The sequence below is a fragment of the Bombina bombina genome, chromosome 11 (genome assembly GCF_027579735.1).
Source record: "Bombina bombina isolate aBomBom1 chromosome 11, aBomBom1.pri, whole genome shotgun sequence".
Taxonomy (NCBI): Eukaryota; Metazoa; Chordata; class Amphibia; order Anura; family Bombinatoridae; genus Bombina; species Bombina bombina.
Genome location: NC_069509.1, coordinates 71,542,066 through 71,567,244, shown reverse-complemented (window position 1 = coordinate 71,567,244; position 25,179 = coordinate 71,542,066). Strand labels below are relative to the sequence as shown.

Genomic DNA, 25,179 nt, shown 5'->3' with positions numbered 1-25,179 from the left:
ATTCAGATAGATCATGCAACTTTCTAATTTACTCCTATTATCAAATTGTCTTCGTTCTCTTTGTATCATTATTTGAAAAGCAGGAATGAAAGCTTAGGAGCCGCCCCATATTAGGTTCAGCACCCTGGGTATTGCTTGCTGATTGAGGGCTAAATCTAGCCACCAATCAGCAAGCGCAAACCAGGGGCTGAACCAAAATGGGCCCCAAAATGGACAAATATCTGACCTATACCTGCAATATGATCATAATTTTAATGATACCAGTGCAGTACTATGTGGGACACAAAGGATATTTCACAATCGCCAGTTGTTACTTTCCATCTAAAGCCAAAGCTCATTGTAAAATATACCTATTCAATAAAACAGGGGCCTATTAACTTTTCATTATAGTCAGACACAGATGATTCTTGCCAGGTACTTAATGAGCAATTTATTTGTGAGACTAATAAATGTGCAGCAGAACTGTAGAGAGAATATCCTGTCAATTATTAAGGACGTTGAAGGGTATGACTAGACCGGACTGCAGAAAAAAAATAAAATGATTAACCCAACTACTAAAAATATATTCACTGAATATTGAGTTTATTTGCCACTTTCCATAAAAATAGGCATAGTTACTCTTTCACTGCAGATTAGTTAACTGATACTCTCCCCATGACATGGATTTGCATTAATTGAAAACAAAGGAATTATTTATTTTTTTTACAGAATTTCACAATAACTCTGCTGTCTTATTTAAATATCATTTAATTCATTTTCTTAATTGTTCCCATGTTAGAAATTCTGAATGGGTTGAATTTAATAAGTGGAAACCTTCATTTAATGTTAAGCAAATGCTTTTTCAGCAATTCAAATTATTCCAGTGTTTTTTTACAGCAGCATACAGGGCTCAATAAATTCCAATTAGAAGACTTCCTGCACAGCTAATAAAATAGTATTTTTTCAGGTATGACTTCTGTTTTAAAAGGAAAAGGTATGCAGAAAATAAATGATCCCAAACTGATAAAGAAATGTACTTTCTGTGATATCTAAGTATGCTTTCTATTTGTGAGATGTTAAAGGCATAGGAAAGGCAGCTAAACTTGCATGATTCGGATAGAGCATGCCGTTTTAAGACAATTTTAAAATCACTTCTATTTTCAAATGTGCTCTGTTCTTTTGGTATCCCTTGTTGAAAATCAATACACACATATCCTACACTAGTGGGAGCTAGCTGCTGATTGGGGCCCGCACAAATTTGTCTCTTGTGATTGGCTAACTAGATGTGTTCAGCTAGCTGCCAGCAGTGCAATGCTGCTCCTTCAACAAAGGACAACAAGAGAATGAAGCAAATTTGATAATAAAGTAAAAGGGAAAGTTGTTTAAAATTGTATGCTCTATCCTAATCATGAAATAAAATGTTGGGGTTCCCTGTCCCTTTAAAAAGAGAAAGTCAAAATTATGATTCATATAGATCATGCAAAGTTAGACAACTTACCATTTGCTTCTATCAAATTTGCTTTGTTCTCCTGGCTTACCTTGCTGAAAAGCATACCTATGTAGGCTCAAGACCAACAATACACTACTGGGAGCTAGCTGCTCATTGATGGCTGCACATACAGTATATACCTCTTGTCATTAGCTCACCAGAACTGTTAAAGGACATGAAATCCACATTTTTTTTCATGATTCAGAAAGAGAATAAGATTCAAATACATTTCCAATTTATTTCTATTATCTAATTTGCTTAATTCTCTTGGTATTCTTTGTTGAAGAAACAGCAATGCACATGAGTGAGCCAATAACATGAGGCATATATGTACAGTCACCAATCAGCAGCTCCTGAGCCTACCTAGGTATGCTTTTAAATAAAAGATAGCAAGAGCACAAAACCAATTAGATAATATCAGTAAATTGGAAACTTGCTAAAAATTACACACTGTCTCAAAGAACTAAATGTGGGTTTCATGTCCCTTTAAGCTAGCTCATAGTAGTGCATTGCTGCTCCTTCAACAAAGGATACCAAGAAAATAAAGTAAAGTTGCTTAAAATTGTTTGCTCTGAGCTCCATCAAATGGCTGTCATGAGCCTGAAACGCTCAAGCCCCAAAGCTGCATAACTCTTATCATGAAAAAGAAATGTCTATTTTGTGTAATATTGTACTTTGTCCCACACTCCCTAAGACGCCAAAAAGTGAAATCTGCAACTTGGAAATGCTGCAAGTGAAATACGTGGTTGAAGTAATTCTCAGCATTCTGAAAAACTAGGTTAGAATGTTTCACTGCTGTCCTGGCCATAGAGGGAACACTAGTTACAGGTTTCGTCTTTTTTATTTTTGTCTCCCTAGGGAGCGTGGGACAAAGGACAATTTTTACACAAAAACTACAGGTGTGTAATGTCTACTTAAGACATTATAGACAAATAGTTCCTATTGGTGAATATGAAAAAAAACAGCAGTTAAAGTGACAAATTAGTTGGATGTGCGCTTGCAATTACCAGTCAATCCAATTTGGGGACAGAGGGAAAAAAAACTAACTTTCAGGATTAAATGATAGAAAAAGTGAACAAAAATAACTAAAAGTAACTAATTACTACACAAAATTAAACAACATTTAAAACTAAGCTTTCATGGTTTAGAAAGAGACTTTTTTAATTTAAAGGGATTTGAAACCCAAATGTTATCTTTCATGATTCAGATAGAGCATGCAATTTTAAGCAACTTTCTAATTTACTCCTATTATCAATTTTTCTTCGTTTTCTTAGTATCTTTATTTGAAAAGCATGAGTGTAAGCTTAGGAACCGGTCCATTTTTGGTTCAACACATGCGTAGTGCTTGCTGATTGGTTGCTAAATGTAGAAAGTTGCTTAAAACTGCATGCTCTATCTGAATCACAAAAGAAAAGAAAAAAAAGTTTAATATCCTTTTAAGTCTATTGTCAAGTGGTCTTTGTTCTTTGGGTATCCTTTGTTAATAAACCTACAATAATAAACCTAGGCTCAGGAGCAGAACGGCACTACTGGGAACTAACTAGCTGATTGATGGCTTCACACATCTGCCTCTTGTCATTGGCTCACCAGATGTGTGCAGCTAGGTCCCAGTAGTGCACTGCAGCTCTGCAGCTGACTTTAACTATGTGTTTAACAACCTTGCAACAGTTAAAAAAATAGTCATATGCAAGCAATATTGCAATGAAATTTGAAGTTCCCTCACATGTTCCATTAAATCAGTTGAGTAATTTGATTTATAAAGGTTACACCATTTTTATGGGGATCATTACTGTATAATTTGTCCCGTCTTTATTTTAGTAGCTATCAGGAAATGCCATTGACGATAATATTTTACAAGCAAAATTTACATTTTTAAATAATGTGTCCCAAAATAATGTAACAGGAGTGAATTTTGCTGGTCGTTTATAAGCATTAAACATAGAAAAAATGATATGATTAATTAATGTTGGGTATAATTTTGCTTTCATACAACACATATTGAAAAGGTTATCAACAGAATAAGATGTCGGCATACTTACACATGCAAAACAGTTGTCATTTTCTCATCTATTAAAGGGACACTGTACCCAAATTTTTTCTTTTGTAATTCAGATTGAGCATGCAATTTTAAGCAACTTTCTAATTTACTCCTATTATCAATTTTTCTTCGTTCTCTTGCTATCTTTATTTGAAAAAGAAGGCATCTAAGCTTTTTTTGGTTTCAGTAATCTGGACAGCACTTTTTTTTTGGTGGATGAATTTATCCACCAATTAGTAAGGACAACCCAGATTGTTCACCAAAAATGGGCCGGCATCTAAACTTACATTCTTGCATTTCAAATAAAGATACCAAGAGAATGAAGAAAATTTGATAATAGGAGTAAATTAGAAAGTTGCTTAAAATTTCATGCTCTATCTGAATCACAAAAGAAAATTTTTGGGTACAGTGTCCCTTTAATAATCTTTAAAGGAAGGGACTTGAAACACAAATGTTTTCTTTCATGCTTCAGATAGAGTATGCCATTTTAAATGACTTTCCAAATTACTACAATTATTAAATTGTATTCATTCTCTTGGTATCCTTTTTTGAATAGCAGGGAGGTGAGCTCAGGGGTGGGCACGTGTCGGCAGCACTTTGTGGCAGCAGTTTTGCAAGAATGTTATACATTAGCAAGAGAACTAGATGGTTGCCCTTTTTCCTGCCATATAGTTTTCCAGACATATACTTAGATATCTCTTCCACAAAGAATATAATAAGAACAAAGCCAATTTGCTAATAGAATTAAATCGCAAACTTTTTTTTAAAGCAGTATGCTCTGTCTGAATCACAACAAAAAAACAATTTGAGGTTTAATGTCCCTTTAATCTACTTTTATAACCTTTTTTAGATACAGGTACCCCAAATCCGGAATTACAAATCCAAAATTATTCTGAAATCTTCACTTTTTCATTAATTTTTTTTTTAAATAAAATTATTAAAATTACTTTTCTCCCACCTGCAAGTCACTAACTTCTCTGCATGTGTATTTGGTTTGGTTTTTGTGTTCTAAAATACAAATACAAGTCTATATTTATGTAAAACAAATATTACCTTTCTGATTACAATACTGACTATGTATACAATAGTATTAAAATGATATAAACTACCTTTAGGTTACAGGTATAAGCTGTATATGACATGTAAATATCACCTAAATGACATAAGATATTGTTGTTTACACTTAGTCCAATCCCCTTTCCAAACTGTCCCATTTTACAGATACAAATATCTCGAAATCCAAACTATTCTGTAATCCAAACCTTTTCCGGTCCCAAGTGGTTTGGATAAAGGGGTTTCTTCCTGTACCACATAAAAAGTACAAGAAACGTACACTCACTACTCACCAAGTTTCCCAAATAATTCCACTCCGAGAGCAGCATAGATAAAAAACAACAGCATAAAGAGAAGTCCGAGATTTCCCACCTATTGAGAAAAAGAGAGGAGGATTACAGTTAGTGGTGTATAATCAATTGGTGGGCCAATTAAAGGGATAGGAAAGTCAAATTAAACTTGCATGATTCAGACAGAGCAGGTCATTTTAAGACACTTTAAAATTCACATTTATTTTCAAATGTGCTTCGTTGTCTTAGTATCCCTTGTTAAAAAATGAATACGCACAGATCATACACTAGTGGGAGCTGCTGCTAATTGGTGCCTGCACACATTTGTCTCTTGCGATTGGCTAAATAGATATTTTCAGCTTCCTGTCAGTAGTGCAATGATGTCCCTTCAGCAATGGATAACAAGAGAATGAAGAAAATTTGATAATAGAATTAAATTGGTAAGTTGTTTAAAATTGTATGTTCTATCTGAATCATAAATTTTTTTTGGGGGGGTTTACTATCCCTTTAATTATTGCTTGACGAGTTTTAAATGAGTTTACTGTTTAGAATAAATAGAAAATAACATAAAATAAATAAAAATAATGCAAGATAGGAAAAAGTGTAATAACAGAACTCAGGCTAGTGAATATGTTCAGTAATAATCATATAGCAGATATTTTTCATAAGTGTCTCCCTTTAAGGGACATAGATGTCCAAAAAGAAAATGCACTAATATGTTAGTTATATGTGAGCAACAGTTTTTAATAAATTGCTCTGATCTACTTGTAAGCTCAGCCCATTTGAAAGTGTTGCAGTTTAAATGAGCAAAAAACATAATTTATGCATACCTGATAAATTTATTTCTCTTGTAGTGTAGTCAGTCCACGGGTCATCTATTACTTATGGAATTATATCTCCTTCCCAACAGGAAGTTGCAAGAGGATCACCCAAGCAGAGCTGCTATATAGCTCCTCCCCTCACACGTCATATCCAGTCATTCGACCGAAACAAGACGAGAAAGGAGAAACCATAGGGTGCAGTGGTGACTGGAGTTTAATCAAAATTTAAACCTGCCTTAAAGACAGGGCGGGCCGTGGACTGACTACACTACAAGAGAAATAAATTTATCAGGTAAGCATAAATTATGTTTTCTCTTGTTAAGTGTAGTCAGTCCACGGGTCATCCATTACTTATGGGATACCAATACCAAAGCAAAAGTACACGGATGATGGGAGGGACAAGGCAGGAACATTAAACGGAAGGAACCACTGCCTGAAGAACCTTTCTCCCAAAAAACATAATTTATGCTTACCTGATAAATTTATTTCTCTTGTAGTGTGTTCAGTCCACGGGTCATCCATTACTTATGGGATATATTCTCCTTCCCAACAGGAAGTTGCAAGAGGATCACCCAAGCAGAGCTGCTATATAGCTCCTCCCCTCACATGTCATATCCAGTCATTCGACCGAAACAAGACGAGAAAGGAGAAACTATAAGGTGCAGTGGTGACTGGAGTTATAATTTTAAAATTTAGAACCTGCCTCAAAAAAAGACAGGGCGGGCCGTGGACTGAACACACTACAAGAGAAATAAATTTATCAGGTAAGCATAAATTATGTTTTCTCTTGTTAAGTGTGTTCAGTCCACGGGTCATCCATTACTTATGGGATACCAATACCAAAGCTAAGTACACGGATGATGGGAGGGACAAGGCAGGAACATTAAACAGAAGGAACCACTGCCTGTAGAACCTTTCTCCCAAAACCAGCCTCCGAAGAAGCGAAAGTGTCAAATTTGGAAAATTTGGAAAAAGTATGCAGTGAAGACCAAGTTGCAGCCTTGCAAATCTGTTCAACAGAGGCCTCATTCTTAAAGGCCCAGGTGGAAGCCACAGCTCTAGTGGAATGAGCTGTAATTCTTTCAGGATGCTGCTGTCCAGCAGTCTCATAGGCTAAACGTATTATGCTACAAAGCCAAAAAGAGAGAGAGGTAGCCAAAGCCTTTTGACCCCTCCTCTGTCCAGAGTAAACGACAAACAGAGAAGAAGTTTGTCGAAAATCTTTAGTTGCCTGTAAGTAGAACTTCAGAGCACGGACCACGTCTAGATTATGCAAAAGACGTTCCTTCTTTGAAGAAGGATTAGGACATAACGATGGAACAACAATCTCTTGATTGATATTCCTGTTAGAAACAACCTTAGGTAAAAACCCAGGTTTAGTACGCAGAACTACCTTGTCTGAATGAAAGATCAGATAAGGAGAATCACAATGTAAGGCAGATAACTCAGAGACTCTTCGAGCCGAGGAAATAGCCATCAAAAACAAAACTTTCCAAGATAAAAGCTTAATATCAATGGAATGAAGGGGTTCAAACGGAACACCCTGAAGAACTTTAAGAACCAAGTTTAAGCTCCACGGAGGAGCAACAGCTTTAAACACAGGTTTAATTCTAGCCAAAGCCTGACAAAAGGCCTGGACGTCTGGATGCTCTGCCAGACGTTTGTGTAAAAGAATAGACAGAGCTGAAATCTGTCCCTTTAGCGAACTAGCGGATAAACCCTTTTCTAAACCCTCTTGTAGAAAAGCTAATATCCTAGGAATCCTAACCTTACTCCATGAGTAACTCTTGGATTCGCACCAATATAAATATTTACGCCATATCTTATGGTAAATTTTTCTTGTCACAGGTTTCCGAGCCTGTATTAATTTATCAATAACCGAATCCGAAAACCCACGCTTTGATAGAATCAAGCGTTCAATTTCCAGGCAGTCAGCCTCAGAGAAATTAGGTTTGGATGATTGAAAGGACCCTGAATTAGAAGGTCCTGCCTCAGAGGAAGAGACCATGGTGGACAGGACGACATGTCCACTAGGTCTGCATACCAGGTCCTGCGTGGCCACGCAGGCGCTATCAGAATTACCGATGCCCTCTCCTGTTTGATCCTGGCAATCAGCCGAGGTAGCAACGGAAATGGTGGAAACACATAAGCTATGTTGAAAACCCAAGGGGCTGCTAATGCATCTACCAGCATCGCTCCCGGGTCCCTGGATCTGGATCCGTAACAAGGAAGCTTTGCGTTCTGGCGAGATGCCATGAGATCCAGATCCGGTTTGCCCCAACGACGAATCAGTTGAGCAAATACCTCCGGGTGAAGTTCCCACTCTCCCGGATGAAAAGTCTGGCGACTTAGGAAATCCGCCTCCCAGTTCTCTACGCCTGGGATGTGAATCGCTGACAGGTGGCAAGAGTGAGACTCTGCCCAGCGAATTATCTTCGAGACTTCCAACATCGCTAGGGAACTCCTGGTTCCCCCTTGATGATTGATGTAAGCCACAGTCGTGATATTGTCCGACTGAAATCTGATGAACCTTCTGGCCAAGCCAGAAGAGCATTGAATATTGCTCTTAATTCTAGAATGTTTATTGGGAGGAGTTTCTCCTCCTGAGTCCACGATCCCTGAGCCTTCAGGGAATTCCAGACTGCTCCCCAGCCTAGAAGGCTGGCATCCGTTGTTACAATCGTCCAATCTGGCCTGCGAAAGGTCATTCCTTTGGACAGATGAACCGGTGACAACCACCAGAGAAGCAAATCCCTGGTCTCCTGGTCCAGATTTAGCAAAGGGGACAGATCTGAGTAATCCCCGTTCCATTGACTGAGCATGCATAGTTGCAGCGGTCTGAGATGCAGGCGCACAAATGGCACTATGTCCATTGCCGCTACCATTAAGCCGATTACCTCCATGCACTGAGCTACCGATGGGCTTGGAATGGAATGAAGGACACGGCAGGCATTGAGAATCTTTGATAACCTGGACTCCGTCAGGTAAATCTTCATCTCTACAGAATCTATAAGAGTCCCTAGAAAAGGAATCCACGTTCACTTTCCACCCATGCGACCTCAGAAATGCTAGAACTATCTCTGTATGAGACTTTGCATTCTGAAAATTTGACGCTTGTATCAGAATGTCGTCTAGGTACGGAGCCACCGCTATGCCTCGTGGTCTTAGTACCGCCAGAAGTGAGCCCAGAACCTTTGTAAAAATTCTCGGGGCCGTGGCTAACCCGAAGGGAAGAGCCACAAACTGGTAATGCCTGTCTAGAAAGGCAAACCTTAGGTACCGATAATGATCTTTGTGACCCGTGGTCATATATTGACCCTCTTGGATCATGGGTAGGATGGTTCGAATGGTTTCCATCTTGAACGATGGTACCCTTAGGAATTTGTTTAAGATCTTTAAGTCCAAGATTGGTCTGAAGGTTCCCTCTTTTTTGGGAACCACAAATAGATTTGAGTAAAATCCTTGTCCCTGTTCCGATCGCGGAACTGAGTGGATCACCCCCATGATTAAGAGGTCTTGTACACATTGTAGAAATGCCTCTCTCTTTACTAGGTTTGTCGATAACCTCGAAAGATGGAACCTCCCTTGTGGAGGAGAGGATTTGAAATCCAGAAGGTATCCCTGAGATATAATCTTTAACGTCCAGGGATCCTGCACATCTCTTGCCCAAGACTGGGCAAAGAGAGAAAGTCTGCCCCCCACTAAATCCGTCTCTGGATAGGGGGCCCTGACTTCATGCTGTCTTAGGGGCGGGAGTAGGCTTTCTGGCCTGCTTGCCCTTGTTCCATGACTGGTTGCCTTTCCAACCTTGTCTGTAACGAGCAGTAGTTCCTTCCTGTTTTGGAGCGGAGGAAGTTGATGCTGCTCCTGCCTTGAAGTTACGAAAGGCACGAAAATTAGACTGTTTGGCCTTTGGTTTGGCCCTGTCCTGAGGAAGGGCGTGGCCCTTACCTCCCGTAATGTCAGCAATAATTTCCTTCAAGCCAGGCCCGAATAAGGTCTGCCCTTTGAAAGGAATGTTAAGTAGTTTAGACTTGGAAGTTACATCCGCTGACCAGGATTTAAGCCAGAGCGCTCTGCGCGCCTGTATGGCGAATCCGGAATTTTTAGCCGTAAGTTTGGTTAGATGTACTACGGCATCTGAAACAAACGCATTAGCTTGCTTAAGGGTTCGCTCTGTGCGAATCGCCTCTTCCAGAGACTCAAACCAGAATGCCGCTGCAGCCGTGACAGGCGCAATGCATGCAAGAGGCTGCAATATAAAACCCTGTTGAACAAACATTTTCTTAAGATAACCCTCTAATGTTTTATCCATTGGATCTTAGAAAGTACAGCTATCCTCCACCGGGAGAGTGGTACGCTTGGCTAACGTAGAAACTGCTCCCTTCACCTTAGGGACCGTCTGCCATAAGTCTCGTGTGGTGGCGTCTATAGGGAACATTTTTCTAAATATCGGGGGAGGGGAAAAAGGCACACCGGGTCTATCCCACTCCTTACTGATAATTTCTGTAAGTCTTTTTGGTATAGGAAAAACGTTAGTACACACCGGTACCGCATAGTATCTATCCAACCTACACAATTTCTCTGGAATTGCCACCGTGTCGCAATCATTCAGAGCCGCTAATACCTCCCCTAGTAACACACGGAGGTTCTCAAGCTTAAATTTAAAATTTCTGAATCCGGTCTCCCCGAATCAGAACCGTCACCGACAGAATGAAGCTCACCGTCCTCATGTTCTGCAAGTTGTGACGCAGTATCAGACATGGCTCTCGTGTCATCAGCGCGCTCTGTCCTTAACCCAGAGCTATTGCGTTTGCCCCTTCATTCGGGCATATTATATAATACTTCTTTCATAACATTAGCCATATCATGTAAAGTGATTTGTAAGGGCCTAGATGTACTAGGTGTCTCAATCCTACGCATCTCCCGAGCGGGAGACGCAGGTACTGACACATGAGGAGAGTTAGGCGGCATAACTTCCCCCTCGTTGTCTGGTGATAGCTTCTTTATCGGTACAGATTGACTTTTATTCAAAGCAATATCAATACAATTGGTAAACATCGTTCTATTGGGCTCCACATTGGCTTTTGAACATGATGAACAAACAGTTTCCTCTGAATCAGACATGTTAAAACAGACTTAGCAATGAAAATAACAAGCTTGGAAATCACTTTCAATAAGTTTTACAAGCAATATAAAAAATGCTGCAGCGCTTCAAAAATACAGATATAATTTTTTTTTTTAAATAATTTTTATTGAGGTTTTGCAAGGGAAAAAAAAAAGACATACATATAAATATGCAGATGAAACTGTTACATAACAGCAAGACGTAGCGTCATACAGAAGCATGAGTACAGCATATTAATCAGTGACCATTAACATCAAATGAATAAGAACAACAATAGTATGTCATATGAAGGGTACCAAGGCTAAACAAACCTCACGTATTTTTTGTTTTATAACACAACGGTCTATCAACATTCAAAAAGAAAAACAATAATATATGAGAAAGACATAGATTGTCGAGTTATTAATGAATATCAGGCGAGAAATAGAGAAACTCAACAGATAAATAGCATATAGTACAAGAAAAGTAAGGAGGGGGAGGAAAGGAAGGAGGAGGGGGGAAAGAAAAATAAAAAAAAAATAAAAAAAATAAAAAAATTTATGACTTCCCAAAAGATGCTATAATATTTGGTCCCTGCAGGAGAACCCACCAGCGATCAGCATTCACCCCTCAAAAGTGATATCACTAATGATCTCAACATATGAGGTAGAAGATATTTCTAGCATGTAATGACCTCCCCTACTAGGCTTTGTCGCCAGGCTTCCCAGCATAAACAGTGGATCGTGATTTTATTATTAGCTGCAAAAACAGCGCATTCCATGGTTTCAATATGTGCCATTGTGGACTTAATCTGACTCCATCTTGGGCCCTTAGATTGGAGCCATGCCTTAGCGATATTTAATTTAACAGACATGAAAATATATACACACAGTAATTTTAAATGTCGAGGCATCTTGTCAGTGAATAAATGGAATAGCGCTGCTGCCGGCCGGTTAGAATCTACTAAGCCTAGCTTGGTGCAAAAGTAGAATGCCCTAGTCCAGATTCTCTGGATCCTGGAACACTCCCACCACATATGGGCTGGCGACCCTACTTTGCCACATCCCCTCCAACACATAGGGGAGTTTGTTTTGGAAATCTGGAATAAGCGTAGGGGGGTATAATGCCATTGTGTCAAGATCTTAAAGTAGAGTTTGAAATAGGTAGTACTATGAACCGTACTTTTAGTTAGTAAGGCTGCAGACCTCCATGCCTCTTCAGGGGCATTAAAATGTAGAGCACCCTCCCAATGTGAGATATAAAAAGACTTGTTGTACGTGGGTGCCTGTATCAGAGCAGAGTAAGCAAGAGAGAACACTCTTGGGGCAAGGTATCTTGCATCCGAAAGCTTTTCCCACAGAGTACGGGATCTTAGGGGTCCTGAAGTGAAGCCCCAAGAACGCAAGAAATTTCGCAATCGAAAAAACTCAAAGCTCATCAGGGGCGAAGGAGAGAATTTATTTTGGAAGAGGGTAACCGGGATCAAGCCCTCATCTGAGAACAAATCTCTTACAGACTGAATCTCAAGCGCTCTCCACTCTAAAGGATGTGGATCTGCTAAAGCACCCAGTAAGCCTGTGATAGAGTGGGCCGGAGAGGGGTGTGGAGCAATTCCACTCTTATGATGAATTCTGTCCCAAAACTTTAGGTTAGAAGCTATGATGTAATTCAAGTTTAACTCTGGTTTCCTGGAGTGTCTTGGGATCCAGATTAGATCTCGCAGACTGAGTCCCTTTGGTAGGGACGCCTGTTCAATTTCCGCCCACCTACTTTCAGGGGGCTCTAAACCCCAGGCTGTGATATGGGCCAACCTGGATGCCTCATGATAGACCGCTATATTGGGGGCTGCCGCTCCACCTGCTAGTATTGGATATGACATAATTTTCATCGCGACTCTAGGACGTTTCCTTTTCCAAATGAAATTGTTGCACAGTCTCTGAAACTGAGAAATTATACTCTTAGGAATAGGGAGAGGAAGGCACCGGAAGAGATATGTCAGCTTTGGCAGAAGGTTCATTTTGATAGCAGCTATCCTGCCCCACCAGGAGATATTGGGTGAATCCCATTTCACAAAGTATTCTTTGAACTTACCCAATAGGGGGTTAAAATTAGATGATATAATAGTAGAGATGTTGTGCGATAAATACACCCCCAAATGTTTAAGCCGTGTAGAGGACCAAACAAAAGGGAACTGTCGCTTTAATGCCTGAAAATCTAAATTGGAGATATTTAAAGTGAATGCTTCAGTTTTAGAGTAATTAAGTTTGTACATACTTATTTTCGAAAAGGTTTCTAGTAAATTAAATAAGCTTGGTAGAGATTCCAACGTATCAGTGACCAAAACAGTTAAGTCATCCGCAAACAAAACTACCTTTTGGTTAGTTTCATGCAGTGTAATCCCCTTTATCCCATCGGACCTCCTAATGGCTTCCGCGAGCGGTTCCATCATAAGAGCGAAGAGCAGGGGGGATAACGGACACCCTTGCCGGGTTCCGTTTGTAATTTTAAATTCAGGAGACAAAAACCCTAATCCTCGCACTCGGGCAGAAGGGTTAGAAAAAATACAGATATAATTAAACAATTCTTAACAAGAAGTGTACTATTAGCAGAGGATTGCACCCATTAGCAAAAGGATGATTAACCCCTCGATACCCAAAACGGATAAAAAAGATATCAATTAAGATTTAACGCTTTTAATCACAGTCAGCACACTGTCACAGATCTGCTGTGACTGATTACCTCCCTCACAAATGAAATTTGCAGACCCCTGAGCTCTCTAGAGACGTCCTGGATCAAGGAGGAAGAAGCAGAAAGACTGTGCAATAATTTTAACTGCGCAATAAGGCGCTAAAACAAGGGCCCTCCCACTCCAATCACAACAGTGGGAGCCCTGATATAACGGTTTCCATGCAGAAATAAATATATGTTAGCCATGTGGAAAAAATCATGCCCAAAGCGATTTATCACCAAAGTACCTCACAAAAAAATGAATAACATGCCAGTAAACGTTTTATTAAAAAACAACATTTTTCAATGTCATGCAAAGCTATCACTAAGCCTGCTACCAGTCGCTACCACTGCAGAGAAGGCTTAAGTATTATTTCAGTGTTAACAGTATTTTCTCAGTCAAATTCTAGTCCCTAGAATATAACTCGACTGTGCATACATTTATCAGCCTGATACCAGTTGCTACTACTGCATTTAAGGCTGTACTTACATCATACGGTAACAGCAGTATTTTCTTAGTCAATTCCATTCCCAGAAAATAAAGTACCGCACATACCTCATTTGCGGAGGACCCCGCATGCTATTCCCAGTCTGAAGTTACCCCACTCCTCAGAATGTCGAGAACAGCCAGTGGATCTTAGTTACGCCTGCTAAGATCATAGATAAAAAACGCAGGCAGTTTCTTCTTCCAAATACTGCCTGAGATAGAAAAACAGCACACTCCGGTGCCATTTAAAATAACAAACTTTTGATTGAAGAATAGTTAATAGTTAATAGTTAAGTAAAAACTCCAGCTCCTCTCGCGACCTCCTTCTTTGTTGAGGGTTGCAAGAGAATGACTGGATATGACATGTGAGGGGAGGAGCTATATAGCAGCTCTGCTTGGGTGATCCTCTTGCAACTTCCTGTTGGGAAGGAGAATATATCCCATAAGTAATGGATGACCCGTGGACTGAACACACTTAACAAGAGAAATAGCCTCCGAAGAAGCAAAAGTGTCAAATTTGTAAAATTTCGAAAAAGTGTGAAGTGAAGACCAAGTTGCAGCCTTGCAAATCTGTTCAACAGAGGCCTCATTCTTAAAGGCCCAGGTGGAAGCCACAGCTCTAGTGGAATGAGCTGTAATTCTTTCAGGAGGCTGATGTCCAGCAGTCTCATAGGCTAAACGTATTATGCTACGAAGCCAAAAAGAGAGAGAGGTAGCCGAAGCCTTTTGACCTCTCCTCTGTCCAGAGTAAACGACAAACAGAGAAGAAGTTTGACGAAAATCTTTAGTTGCCTGCAAATAGAACTTTAGGGCACGGACCACGTCCAGATTATGCAAAATTCGTTCCTTCTTTGAAGAAGGGTTAGGACACAAAGATGGAACAACAATCTCTTGATTGATATTCCTGTTAGAAACTACCTTAGGTAAGAACCCAGGTTTAGTACGCAGAACTACCTTGTCTGAATGAAAAATTAGATAAGGAGAATCACAATGTAAGGCAGATAACTCAGAGACTCTTTGAGCCGAGGAAATAGCCATCAAAAACAGAACTTTCCAAGATAACAGCTTGATATCAATGGAATGAAGGGGTTCAAATGGAACACCTTGCAAAACGTTAAGAACTAAGTTTAAGCTCCACGGCGGAGCAACAGTCTTAAACACAGGCTTAATCCTAGCCAAAGCCTGACAAAAAGCATGAACATCTGGCACTTCTGCCAGACGTTTGTGAAGAAGAATAGACAGAGCCGATAAGCAGATAAGCCCTTTTCTAAACCCTCTTGTAGAAAAGACAATATCCTAGGAATCCTAACCTTACTCGATGAGTAACTCTTGGATTCGCACCAATATAAATATTTACGCCATATCTTATGGTAAATCTTTCTGGTAACAGGTTTCCGAGCCTGTATTAAGGTATCAATAACCGACTCCGAGAAGCCACGCTTTGATAGAATCAAGCGTTCAATCTCCATGAAGTCAGTCTCAGAGAAATTAGATTTGGATGGTTGAAAGGACCCTGAATTAGAAGGTCCTGCCTCAGAGGCAGAGACCATGGTGGACAGGACGACATGTCCACTAGGTCTGCATACCAGGTCCTGCGTGGCCACGCAGGCGCTACCAAAATCACAGATGCTCTCTCCTGTTTGATCTTGGCAATCAGTCGAGGCAGCATCGGGAATGGTGGAAACACATAAGCCATGTTGAAGACCCAAGGGGCTGTCAGAGCATCTATCAGCACCGCTCCCGGGTCCCTGTATCTGGATCCATAACAAGGAAGCTTGGCGTTCTGGCGAGACGCCATGAGATCCAGATCTGGTTTGCCCCAACGATGAATCAGTTGAGTGAAGACCTCTGGATGAAGTTCCCACTCCCCCGGATGAAAAGTCTGGCGACTTAGAAAATCTGCCTCCCAGTTCTCAACACCTGGGATGTAGATCGCTGACAGGTGGCAAGAGTGAGACTCTGCCCAGCGAACTATCTTTGAGACTTCCAACATCGCTAGGGAACTCCTGGTTCCCCCTTGATGGTTGATGTAAGCCACAGTCGTGATGTTGTCCGACTGAAATCTGATGAACCTCAGAGTTGCTAACTGAGGCCAAGCTAGAAGAGCATTGAATATCGCTCTTAACTCCAGAATATTTATTGGGAGGAGTTTCTCCTCCTGAGTCCATGATCCCTGAGCCTTCAGGGAATTCCAGACTGCGCCCCAACCTAGAAGGCTGGCGTCTGTTGTTACAATCGTCCAATCTGGCCTGCGAAAGGTCATCCCTTTGGACAGATGGGGCCGAGAAAGCCACCATAGAAGAGAATCTCTGGTCTCTTGATCCAGATTTAGTAGAGGGGACAAATATGAGTAATCCCCTTTCCACTGACTGAGAATGCACAATTGCAGTGGTCTGAGATGCAGGCGCGCAAATGGTACTATGTCCATTGCCGCAACCATTAAGCCGATTACTTCCATGCACTGAGCTACTGACGGGTGTGGAATGGAATGAAGGGCACGACAAGTATTTTGAAGCTTTAATAACCTGGACTCCGTCAGGTAAATTTTCATCTCTATAGAATCTATAAGAGTCCCTAGGAAGGGAACCCTTGTGAGTGGTAATAGAGAACTCTTTTCCACGTTCACCTTCCACCCATGCGACCTCAGGAACGCCAGAACTATCTCTGTGTGAGACTTCGCAATTTGAAAACTTGACGCTTGAATCAGAATGTCATCTAGGTACGGAGCCACCGCTATGCCTCGCGGTCTTAGTACCGCCAGAAGAGAGCCCAGAACCTTTGTAATGATTCTCGGGGCCGTAGCTAACCCGAAGGGAAGAGCTACAAACTGGTAATGCCTGTCTAGGAAGGCAAATCTTAGGTACCGATAATGATCTTTGTGAATCGGTATGTGAAGGTAGGCATCCTTTAAGTCCACTGTGGTCATGTATTGACCCTCTTGGATCATGGGTAGGATGGTTCGAATAGTTTCCATTTTGAATGATGGAACTCTTAGGAATTTGTTTAAGATCTTTAGGTCCAAGATTGGTCTGAAGGTTCCCTCTTTCTTGGGGACCACAAACAGATTTGAGTAAAATCCTTGCCCTTGTTCCGTCCGCGGAACTGGGTGGATCACCCCCATTAATAAGAGGTCTTGTACTCAGCGTAGAAAAGCCTCTTTCTTTATTTGGTTTGCTGATAACCTGGAAAGATGAAATCTCCCTCATGGAGGAGAAGCTTTGAAGTCCAGAAGGTATCCCTGAGATATGATCTCCAACGCCCAGGGATCCTGGACATCTCTTGCCCAAGCCTGGGCGAAGAGAGATAGTCTGCCCCCCACTAGATCCGATTCCGGATAGGGGGCCCTCTCTTCATGCTGTCTTAGGGGCAGAAGCAGGTTTTCTGGCCTGCTTGTCCTTGTTCCAGGACTGGTTAGCTTTCCAGCCCTGTCTGTAACGAGCAACAGTTCCTTCCTGTTTTGGAGCTGAGGAAGTTGATGCTGCTCCTGCCTTGAAGTTACGAAAGGCACGAAAATTAGACTGTTTGGCCTTTGATTTGGCCTTGTCCTGAGGAAGAGTATGACCCTTACCTCCAGTAATGTCAGCAATAATTTCTTTCAAGCCGGGCCCGAATAAGGTCTGCCCTTTGAAAGGAATATTAAGCAATTTAGATTTAGAAGTCACGTCAGCTGACCATGATTTAAGCCATAACGCTCTGCGCGCTTGGATGGCGAAACCAGAGTTCTTAGCCGTTAATTTGGTTAAATGTACAACAGCATCAGAAACAAATGCGTTAGCTAGCTTAAGTGCTTTAAGCTTGTTCATATTTTCATCCAATGGAGCTGTGCGAATGGCCTCTTCCAGAGACACAAACCAGAATGCCGCAGCAGCAGTGACAGGCGCAATGCATGCAAGGGGCTGTAAGATAAAACCCTGTTGAACAAAAATTTTCTTAAGGTAACCTTCTAATTTTTTATCCATTGGATCTGAAAAAGCACAACTATCCTCCACCGGGATAGTGGTACGCTTAGCCAAAGTAGAAACTGCTCCCTCCACCTTAGGGACCGTCTGCCATAAGTCCCGTGTGGTGGCATCTATTGGAAACATTTTCCTAAATATAGGAGGGGGGGAAAAGGGCACACCGGGCCTATCCCACTCCTTGCTAATAATTTCTGTAAGCCTTTTAGGTATAGGAAAAACGTCGGTACACACCGGTACTGCATAGTATCTATCCAGCCTACATAATTTCTCTGGAATTGCAACCGTGTTACAATCATTCAGAGCTGCTAATACCTCCCCTAGCAGTACGCGGAGGTTTTCAAGCTTAAATTTAAAATTAGAAATCTCTGAATCCAGTCTCCCTGGATCAGATCCGTCACCCACAGAATGAAGCTCTCCGTCCTCATGTTCTGCAAATTGTGACGCAGTATCAGACATGGCTCTCCTATCATCAGCGCGCTCTGTCCTTAACCCCAAGCAATCGCGCTTGCCTCTTAATTCTGGCAATTTAGATAATACTTCGGTCATAACAGTAGCCATGTCCTGCAAAGTGATTTGTATGGGCCTCTCTGATGTACTTGGCGCCACAATATCACGCACCTCCTGAGCGGGAGGCGAAGGTACTGACACATGAGGAGAGTTAGTCGGCATAACTTCCCCCTCGTTGTCTGGTGATAATTTCTTTACATGTAAAGATTGACTTTTATTTAAAGTGACATCAATGCATTGAGTACACAAATTTCTATGGGGCTCCACAGTGGCCTTTAAACATAGTGAACAAACAGATTCATCTGTGTCAGACATGTTTAACAGACTAGCAATGAGACTAGCAAGCTTGGAAAATACTTTCAGATAAATTTACAAGCAATATAAAAAACGCTACTGTGCCTTTAAGAAGCACAAAAGGCTGTCACAGTTGAAATAACAATGAACCAAATTAGTTATAGCAACCAAAATTTCACAGTAAATGTATTAAGTTAGCAAAGGATTGCACCCACCAGCAAATGGATGATTAACCCCTTAATACCCAAAAACGGATATCAATTTAACAAATAACGTTTTTATCACAGTCAAACACACTGTCACAGGTCTGCTGTGACTGATTACCTCCCTCAAAATGAATTTTGAAGACCCCTGAGCTCTCTAGGAACGTCCTGGATCTTGGAGGCTGAAGTAGGAAGACTCTGACTGAATTTTTACTGCGCAACAAAAGCGCCAAAATAGACCCCTCCCACTCATATTACAACAGTGGGAAATCTCAGTTAACTGTTTCTATGCAGAAATAAACGTTAGCCATGTGGAAAAATCATGCCCCAATAAGTTTTATCACCAAGTACCTCACAAAAAACGATTAACATGCCAGTAAACGTTTTGAACATTTAAAGATTATGAAGTGTTATTAATAAGCCTGTTACCAGTCGCTTTTACTGCAGTTAAGGCTCAAACATTACTTCAGCATTAACAGTATTTTCTTAGTCAAATTCCATTTCCTAGAAAAATACTTCAGTGCACGTACACTCATCAGCCTAATACCAGTCGCTACCACTGCATTCAAGGCTGTACTTACATTACATTGGTAACAGCAGTATTTTCTAGTCAATTCCATTCCTTAGAAAAATAATTTACTGCACATACCTCGTTTGCAGGGGGACCCCGCATGCTATTCCCCTTTCTGAAGTTACCTCACTCCTGAGAATGTGCGAGAAACAGCCAGTGGATCTTAGTTACTTCTGCTAAGATCATAGAAAACGCAGGCAGATTCTTCTTCTAATACTGCCTGAGAACAAACAGCACACTCCGGTGCCATTTAAAATAACAAACTTTTGATTGAAGACATAAACTAAGTTTACCTCTCACAACGACCTATCTATGTTGAGTTGCAAGAGAATGACTGGATATGACGTGTGAGGGGAGGAGCTATATAGCAGCTCTGCTTGGGTGATCCTCTTGCAACTTCCTGTTGGGAAGGAGATATAATCCCATAAGTAATGGATGACCCGTGGACTGACTACACTTAACAAGAGAAACAGCTATTTATACATATACAAAAATAAAACCAAAAGAAGCAGATTCCTATACATTTTATATTCAGCAGCTGATATAATAAGTCACTGGAAACACATTAAGGGAAAAACTATTTTACAGTACCTTTAAAGAGACAATGTACATGGGAAAGTAACTTTGAAGATTTATTTGTATGCAATGCTTCTGCAGGAACAACCTTTAAATGCACTGTCTTTCTTTTTTTTCCGCTCCCACCTCCAAGCGATACTTTAACTATGAGTTTAACCCAATTGTTAGAATTACATTTTATATTCAGCTGGTATAATAAAACACTGGAAACAAATTAAAGGAAAAACAATTTTACAGTACACTGAACCCTTAAAGGGACAATGTACACAGGAAAGAAACTGTGACAATTTCATTGTATTCAAAGCTTCTGCAGGAACAAATATAGAATAGACTGAGCTCTCTTGTTTTTCCACTCCCCCTCCTTACACTTCATAATAAACCCGGTAAAGGACAGATGGTCCTGTCAAATACTCTCTCTATTAATAAGCAAAGTGCTGAGGGACCCAGGCATTTGTCCATTTCAATTCACTTAATATGCATTGAAAGACGTTCTATTACTGCAGCTCATTTAGATGTTAAGTAAAAAAAGTTGGACAGAACTTCCTAACTCTCAGGACAAACCAAGGTCTGTAAAAGAAGACATTAGATCAGCGATGCAGAGAAACGCTCACGCTCGTCATTCCAACTAAATGTTAATAGCGTAAAGTCCGTTAGTGATCTGGATACACGGGTAGCTTTATAAGGCTTTGGCAATATACTGATTAACAATATATGATAAGGTTTTCCTAAAGTAAAATGGTAAGAAGCCTGTATATTTTATAAATGCAAATTTAATTTACTCAATTTAAAGGAACAGGAAACCCATATTTTATTATTTTGTGATTCACAGCAATACTGTTTATACTGGCTGAAAAAAAAGACTTAAAGGGATAGAGTACTGTAAAATTGTTTTCCCTTTAATATTACTTCCAGTGACTTGTAATTCTATCTGCAGAAAATAAAATGTATGAGATTTTGCTTGTTTATGTTTATTTTTGTATATGAAATAGATGTGTTTAGTTTGTTGAAACCCCAACCAATTAAAATGGGTTGAAATTTCAGGGAAATCAGGTTTCTTAATTTAATCACATACTGTACACACAAATGCTTCTTTATATTATTTCTGTCTGTGTACCAAAGGTTGCATGATCAAAAATTCACTAGCATGAAGAGAAATTGCACACATTTATTTTGCATTACATTATAACGTAGGTGCCTCTTGTCTGCATTCAAACCCCTACAAAATGAGATACACAGCTCTCAATCAAATATTTGCCTGTCTAAAATTCTTTGAGGGACCTCACGGTAATGAAGAGACAATTGAAAATTAACATTTTATTACTTATCTCTCCTAACCCCCACAGGGAGTGTAATTTCTTCTGTTGGCTATGTTAACATTGCCTATGCTTAAATAGACTGTAAACCCCAGTGTTTTTGAAACGCAAGGCTTTATCTCTGCAATAAAAAAATGGAATTTAATCCATGATGTTTCAGTGAACGTATGATTAAAAGTACCTTTATTTTGCTGATCTTTAAACTGAATAACACCCTCCAGCCTCCCACAGCAAAACTCTTTTTTTTTTCATGAGTTGGCGTTTCCACCTCTTATCCAATAGCTGTGCTAGCCATACGACACTTTCAAATTTACTTCTATTATCAAACGAAAACAATTTGATACTGAAAGTAAATTAGAAGGTTGTTTAAATTGCATGTTCTATCTGAATCATGAAAGAAAAAAAAATGGAATTCCTATCCCTTTAATGTCCCTTTAAAAGAATAACAAAAGTAAAAATGAAACATTTACCTCTTTGTCTTGGGCCTAGTTTCCATTACCATTGTAAACTTTGTAAACCGAGGTAGCAACTAAGTCCTTAAAGCTTATGGAGATGTTTAATGTTCCCACCAGTTTACAACAGCAATAGGAACTAGGTCTTGGTCTACTCTGTTGAAACATACCTCCTTTTCATGAATGCATATCTAGATATGCTTAGGAGTGTGCACGTGTTGTGACCACTTTATGTCAGCAATGTTTGCAACAATGAATGTTTGTAAGAATATTATACATAGAAGGCCAGATTACATGTGGAGAGCAAAATTGCGCTTTCGCGAGCGCAGCGTTTGAGCTCCACTTGTAATACTAGTGCACGCAATTGTGCGCTGGTATTTGAAGTGGCCCTCAATGCGAATTGCTAGGAAGCTATGCGCTTAATAGAGCGTGCTTCCATAGGCTGCCTTACATATATATTTAAAGGGAACAGACAGTCCCATAGACTGTAATGTAAAGCCACTTTAACGTGCCTTTTTTTCTAACACCCCACACGGGCACGCAATAAGTTAGCGCTCCACTTGTAATCTAGTCCATAGTGTTCAAGACACATGCATACTCCAGAGCATATCTAGATACTCATTCATAAAAAGCAGCTAGATTTCAACAAAGGAGGCTAGGACAAAAAAAAGTAAATTTGATAAATTAAGTGTTTGCTTTGTCTGAACTATTAAAGTTTACTGTTGATACACACGTCCCTTTAACATTAGTAAATCATGCTGTCACCCTTTATATACATACATCACAGCTACTATACAAATGTACTGGATGCCCTCTCACTTACAGGGAGACTCAGTAGCATTGTACCCATAACGGCAGAAGAGTTCCTTTCTTACAGTGAGACAAGCTGGAGGCAGCATTGGATTCTGGGAGATCGTATCTATTCTTATCGGTCTCATATGTATTATTTCTGCACCACAGCCCAGAGCAAGTCATTTCAGCCAGATGTGCAGACAAAACTCAGGGCTCTCAGGGAGCAATGCCAGGAGCTATTTGTGAGGAAGTCGCACAAGTGCCAGTCTGCTCCAAGGGCATGAGAGGCTGAGTCTGTAAGTCCCTCTCCCAACACCCGAGGCTCAGAAACCAGAACACAATGAGACGCAACAAACCCAACTAGTCATGACCAGAAAGTGTACTCCCTGTATAGCAGCTTGTGCGCACACCTACCTGTCACCTGCTAATCCTCAAATATAGAAAGCAGTCAGTGTTCTACCATACTATTATTTTATGGATTGCATAGAATGTGCTACAGCTTCCTCTGCAGACTTAGGGGCTCATTCTGCACAAGCCGAAAGGATTGGATAAGGATAACATTTTAAACAACTTTCAACTTTACTTATATGATCAATTTAGCTTTGTTCTCTTGGTATCCTTTTGTAAAGAGTAATCCTAGGTGAGCTCAGGAGCGTGCATGTGTCTTTAGCCATCTGGCTATAGCAATGCTATACATAGATGCAAACACAACTGCCATTTAATGCTACAAACATTCTATAGTAGCAGAGTTTGCAACTATGTACATTGTTTAAAGCATTTTTGCAGATATTTTACCAGATGGCTAAGGACACGTGCACACTTCTGAGCTTATCTAGAATTACTCTTTAACAAAGGACACCAAGGGAACAAAGCAAAAAGGATAATAGAAGTAAATTGGAAAGTTGTTTAAAATTGCATGTCTGAATAATGAATGTTTAATTTTTGACTTTACTGTCCCTTTAAAGGTACATGGAAGGCAAAACGAAATTTTAAATAACTTTCCAGTTTATTATCTAATTTGTTTCATTCTTTTTGGTATCTTTTGTTGAAAAGGGTACCCAGGTAGGCTTAAGAACAGCAATACATTACTGGGAGCTAGCAGTTGATTGGTGGCTGCACATACAGTATATGCCCCTTGCCATTATTTCAACAAATATGCTCAGCTAACTCCCAGTAGTGCATTGCTGATCCTTTAACAAAGGATACCAAGAGAATGAAGCAAATGTCATAATAGAAGTAAATTGAAAAGTATACATTCATATAAAACAGATTTCATGTCCCTTCAAGGCAGAATATGTAATTTTAAGAAAATGTACTTTTTTCTTTGGTAGCCTTTGTTGAAAAGCATATGTATATATGCTCAGCAGCAGCAGTGCACTGCTGGGAACTAGCTGGTAATTGGTGGCTACACACATATACCTCTTGTAGTTGGCTCACCAGATGTGTTCACCTAGCTCCCAGTAGTGTTTTGCTGCTCTGAAACAGTATTTAACTATGTGTTTAATCACTTTCCAGACATGTGCAAGTGACAGTAAAATGATGTCCCTTTAATAATTCGAACCTTTGCTGCTTTTGCTAAATAGTCATCAACATCAATTAATCAAACGTGCCATTCCTCTCTTTTCTGCACTAGATTTATTTTTGTCAAAGTGCAACACAAGTATCTGGATTTGCACAAATATTTACTTGTGTGTTGCCATTTGACCTGAATAAATCCGGTGCCGAAAAGAGCTGAATCCCACTGCCTGCGGCCATCATTTCTAAACTGAATACAAAAAAAATGCACAAGCCTAGTCACTTTTTTACTTTAGTATGTCCTTTTAGTTACAGTTATGGCTGATAACTTACTGTTTATTAGACCTTGAAAATCCATCCAAAAAGATGATAAAAATACTGAAATCTATTTGTGTTCCTACTGTACTATATTCCTGCTGGTTGCATGGACTTGCCAAAAAGCACTACTGGGAGCTAGCTGAACAATCTCTAGCCTAAGCTATTCACTTTTTTACTATAGTCTTTTTTTGATTGAAGTAAACAGGTAGCTGTTCCCTTCAGCGGCTGTGTAATTTTTCTTGTGCAACCACTCTAACTTTACAAAACATGCTCTACATTAATAGTAGACCAAGTGGCACAGCGTGTGATTGGTTGGACCACCTGCTGGCTTTAAATTAAAAAAAAAAAACTTGGCCTGTGGGAGTGAATAAATAAATACACTCAGAAAAAGTTTATTTTTGAAATTAGAAAAGATCAACCTAAACTAAATTGCTCAGCGCAATATAAATGGTATTTTATATGAATATTTTGTATCTTGCAAATTAAGATTTGATGAGTACAGATAAACTGTGTTTAATAAACCTCAGCTTTTATTTTAACTGAAACATTCTATGCTTCGTGAACATCCTGACAACTTGTTAATAATTAAATCATAAGCATACATTTTATTACTTTCTTCAGTATATACGTCAAAAAGGGTAAGTTCAATTTTTTTAAAAAAATACTTAAGCAACTAATGTTGGGTAAA

General features: G+C 39.9%; 1 protein-coding gene across 1 annotated transcript in view; it reads right to left on the bottom strand.

Annotated features, from left to right (window-relative positions):
• The window catches only part of CACNA1H (calcium voltage-gated channel subunit alpha1 H), a 498,677-nt gene that overhangs the window by 68,867 nt on the left and 404,631 nt on the right, over window positions 1–25,179 (bottom strand). The window contains exon 28 of the mRNA XM_053694739.1: window positions 4,853–4,931. Coding sequence (XP_053550714.1) covers window positions 4,853–4,931 — 79 coding nt within the window. The remainder of the gene's footprint in view (window positions 1–4,852; window positions 4,932–25,179) is intronic.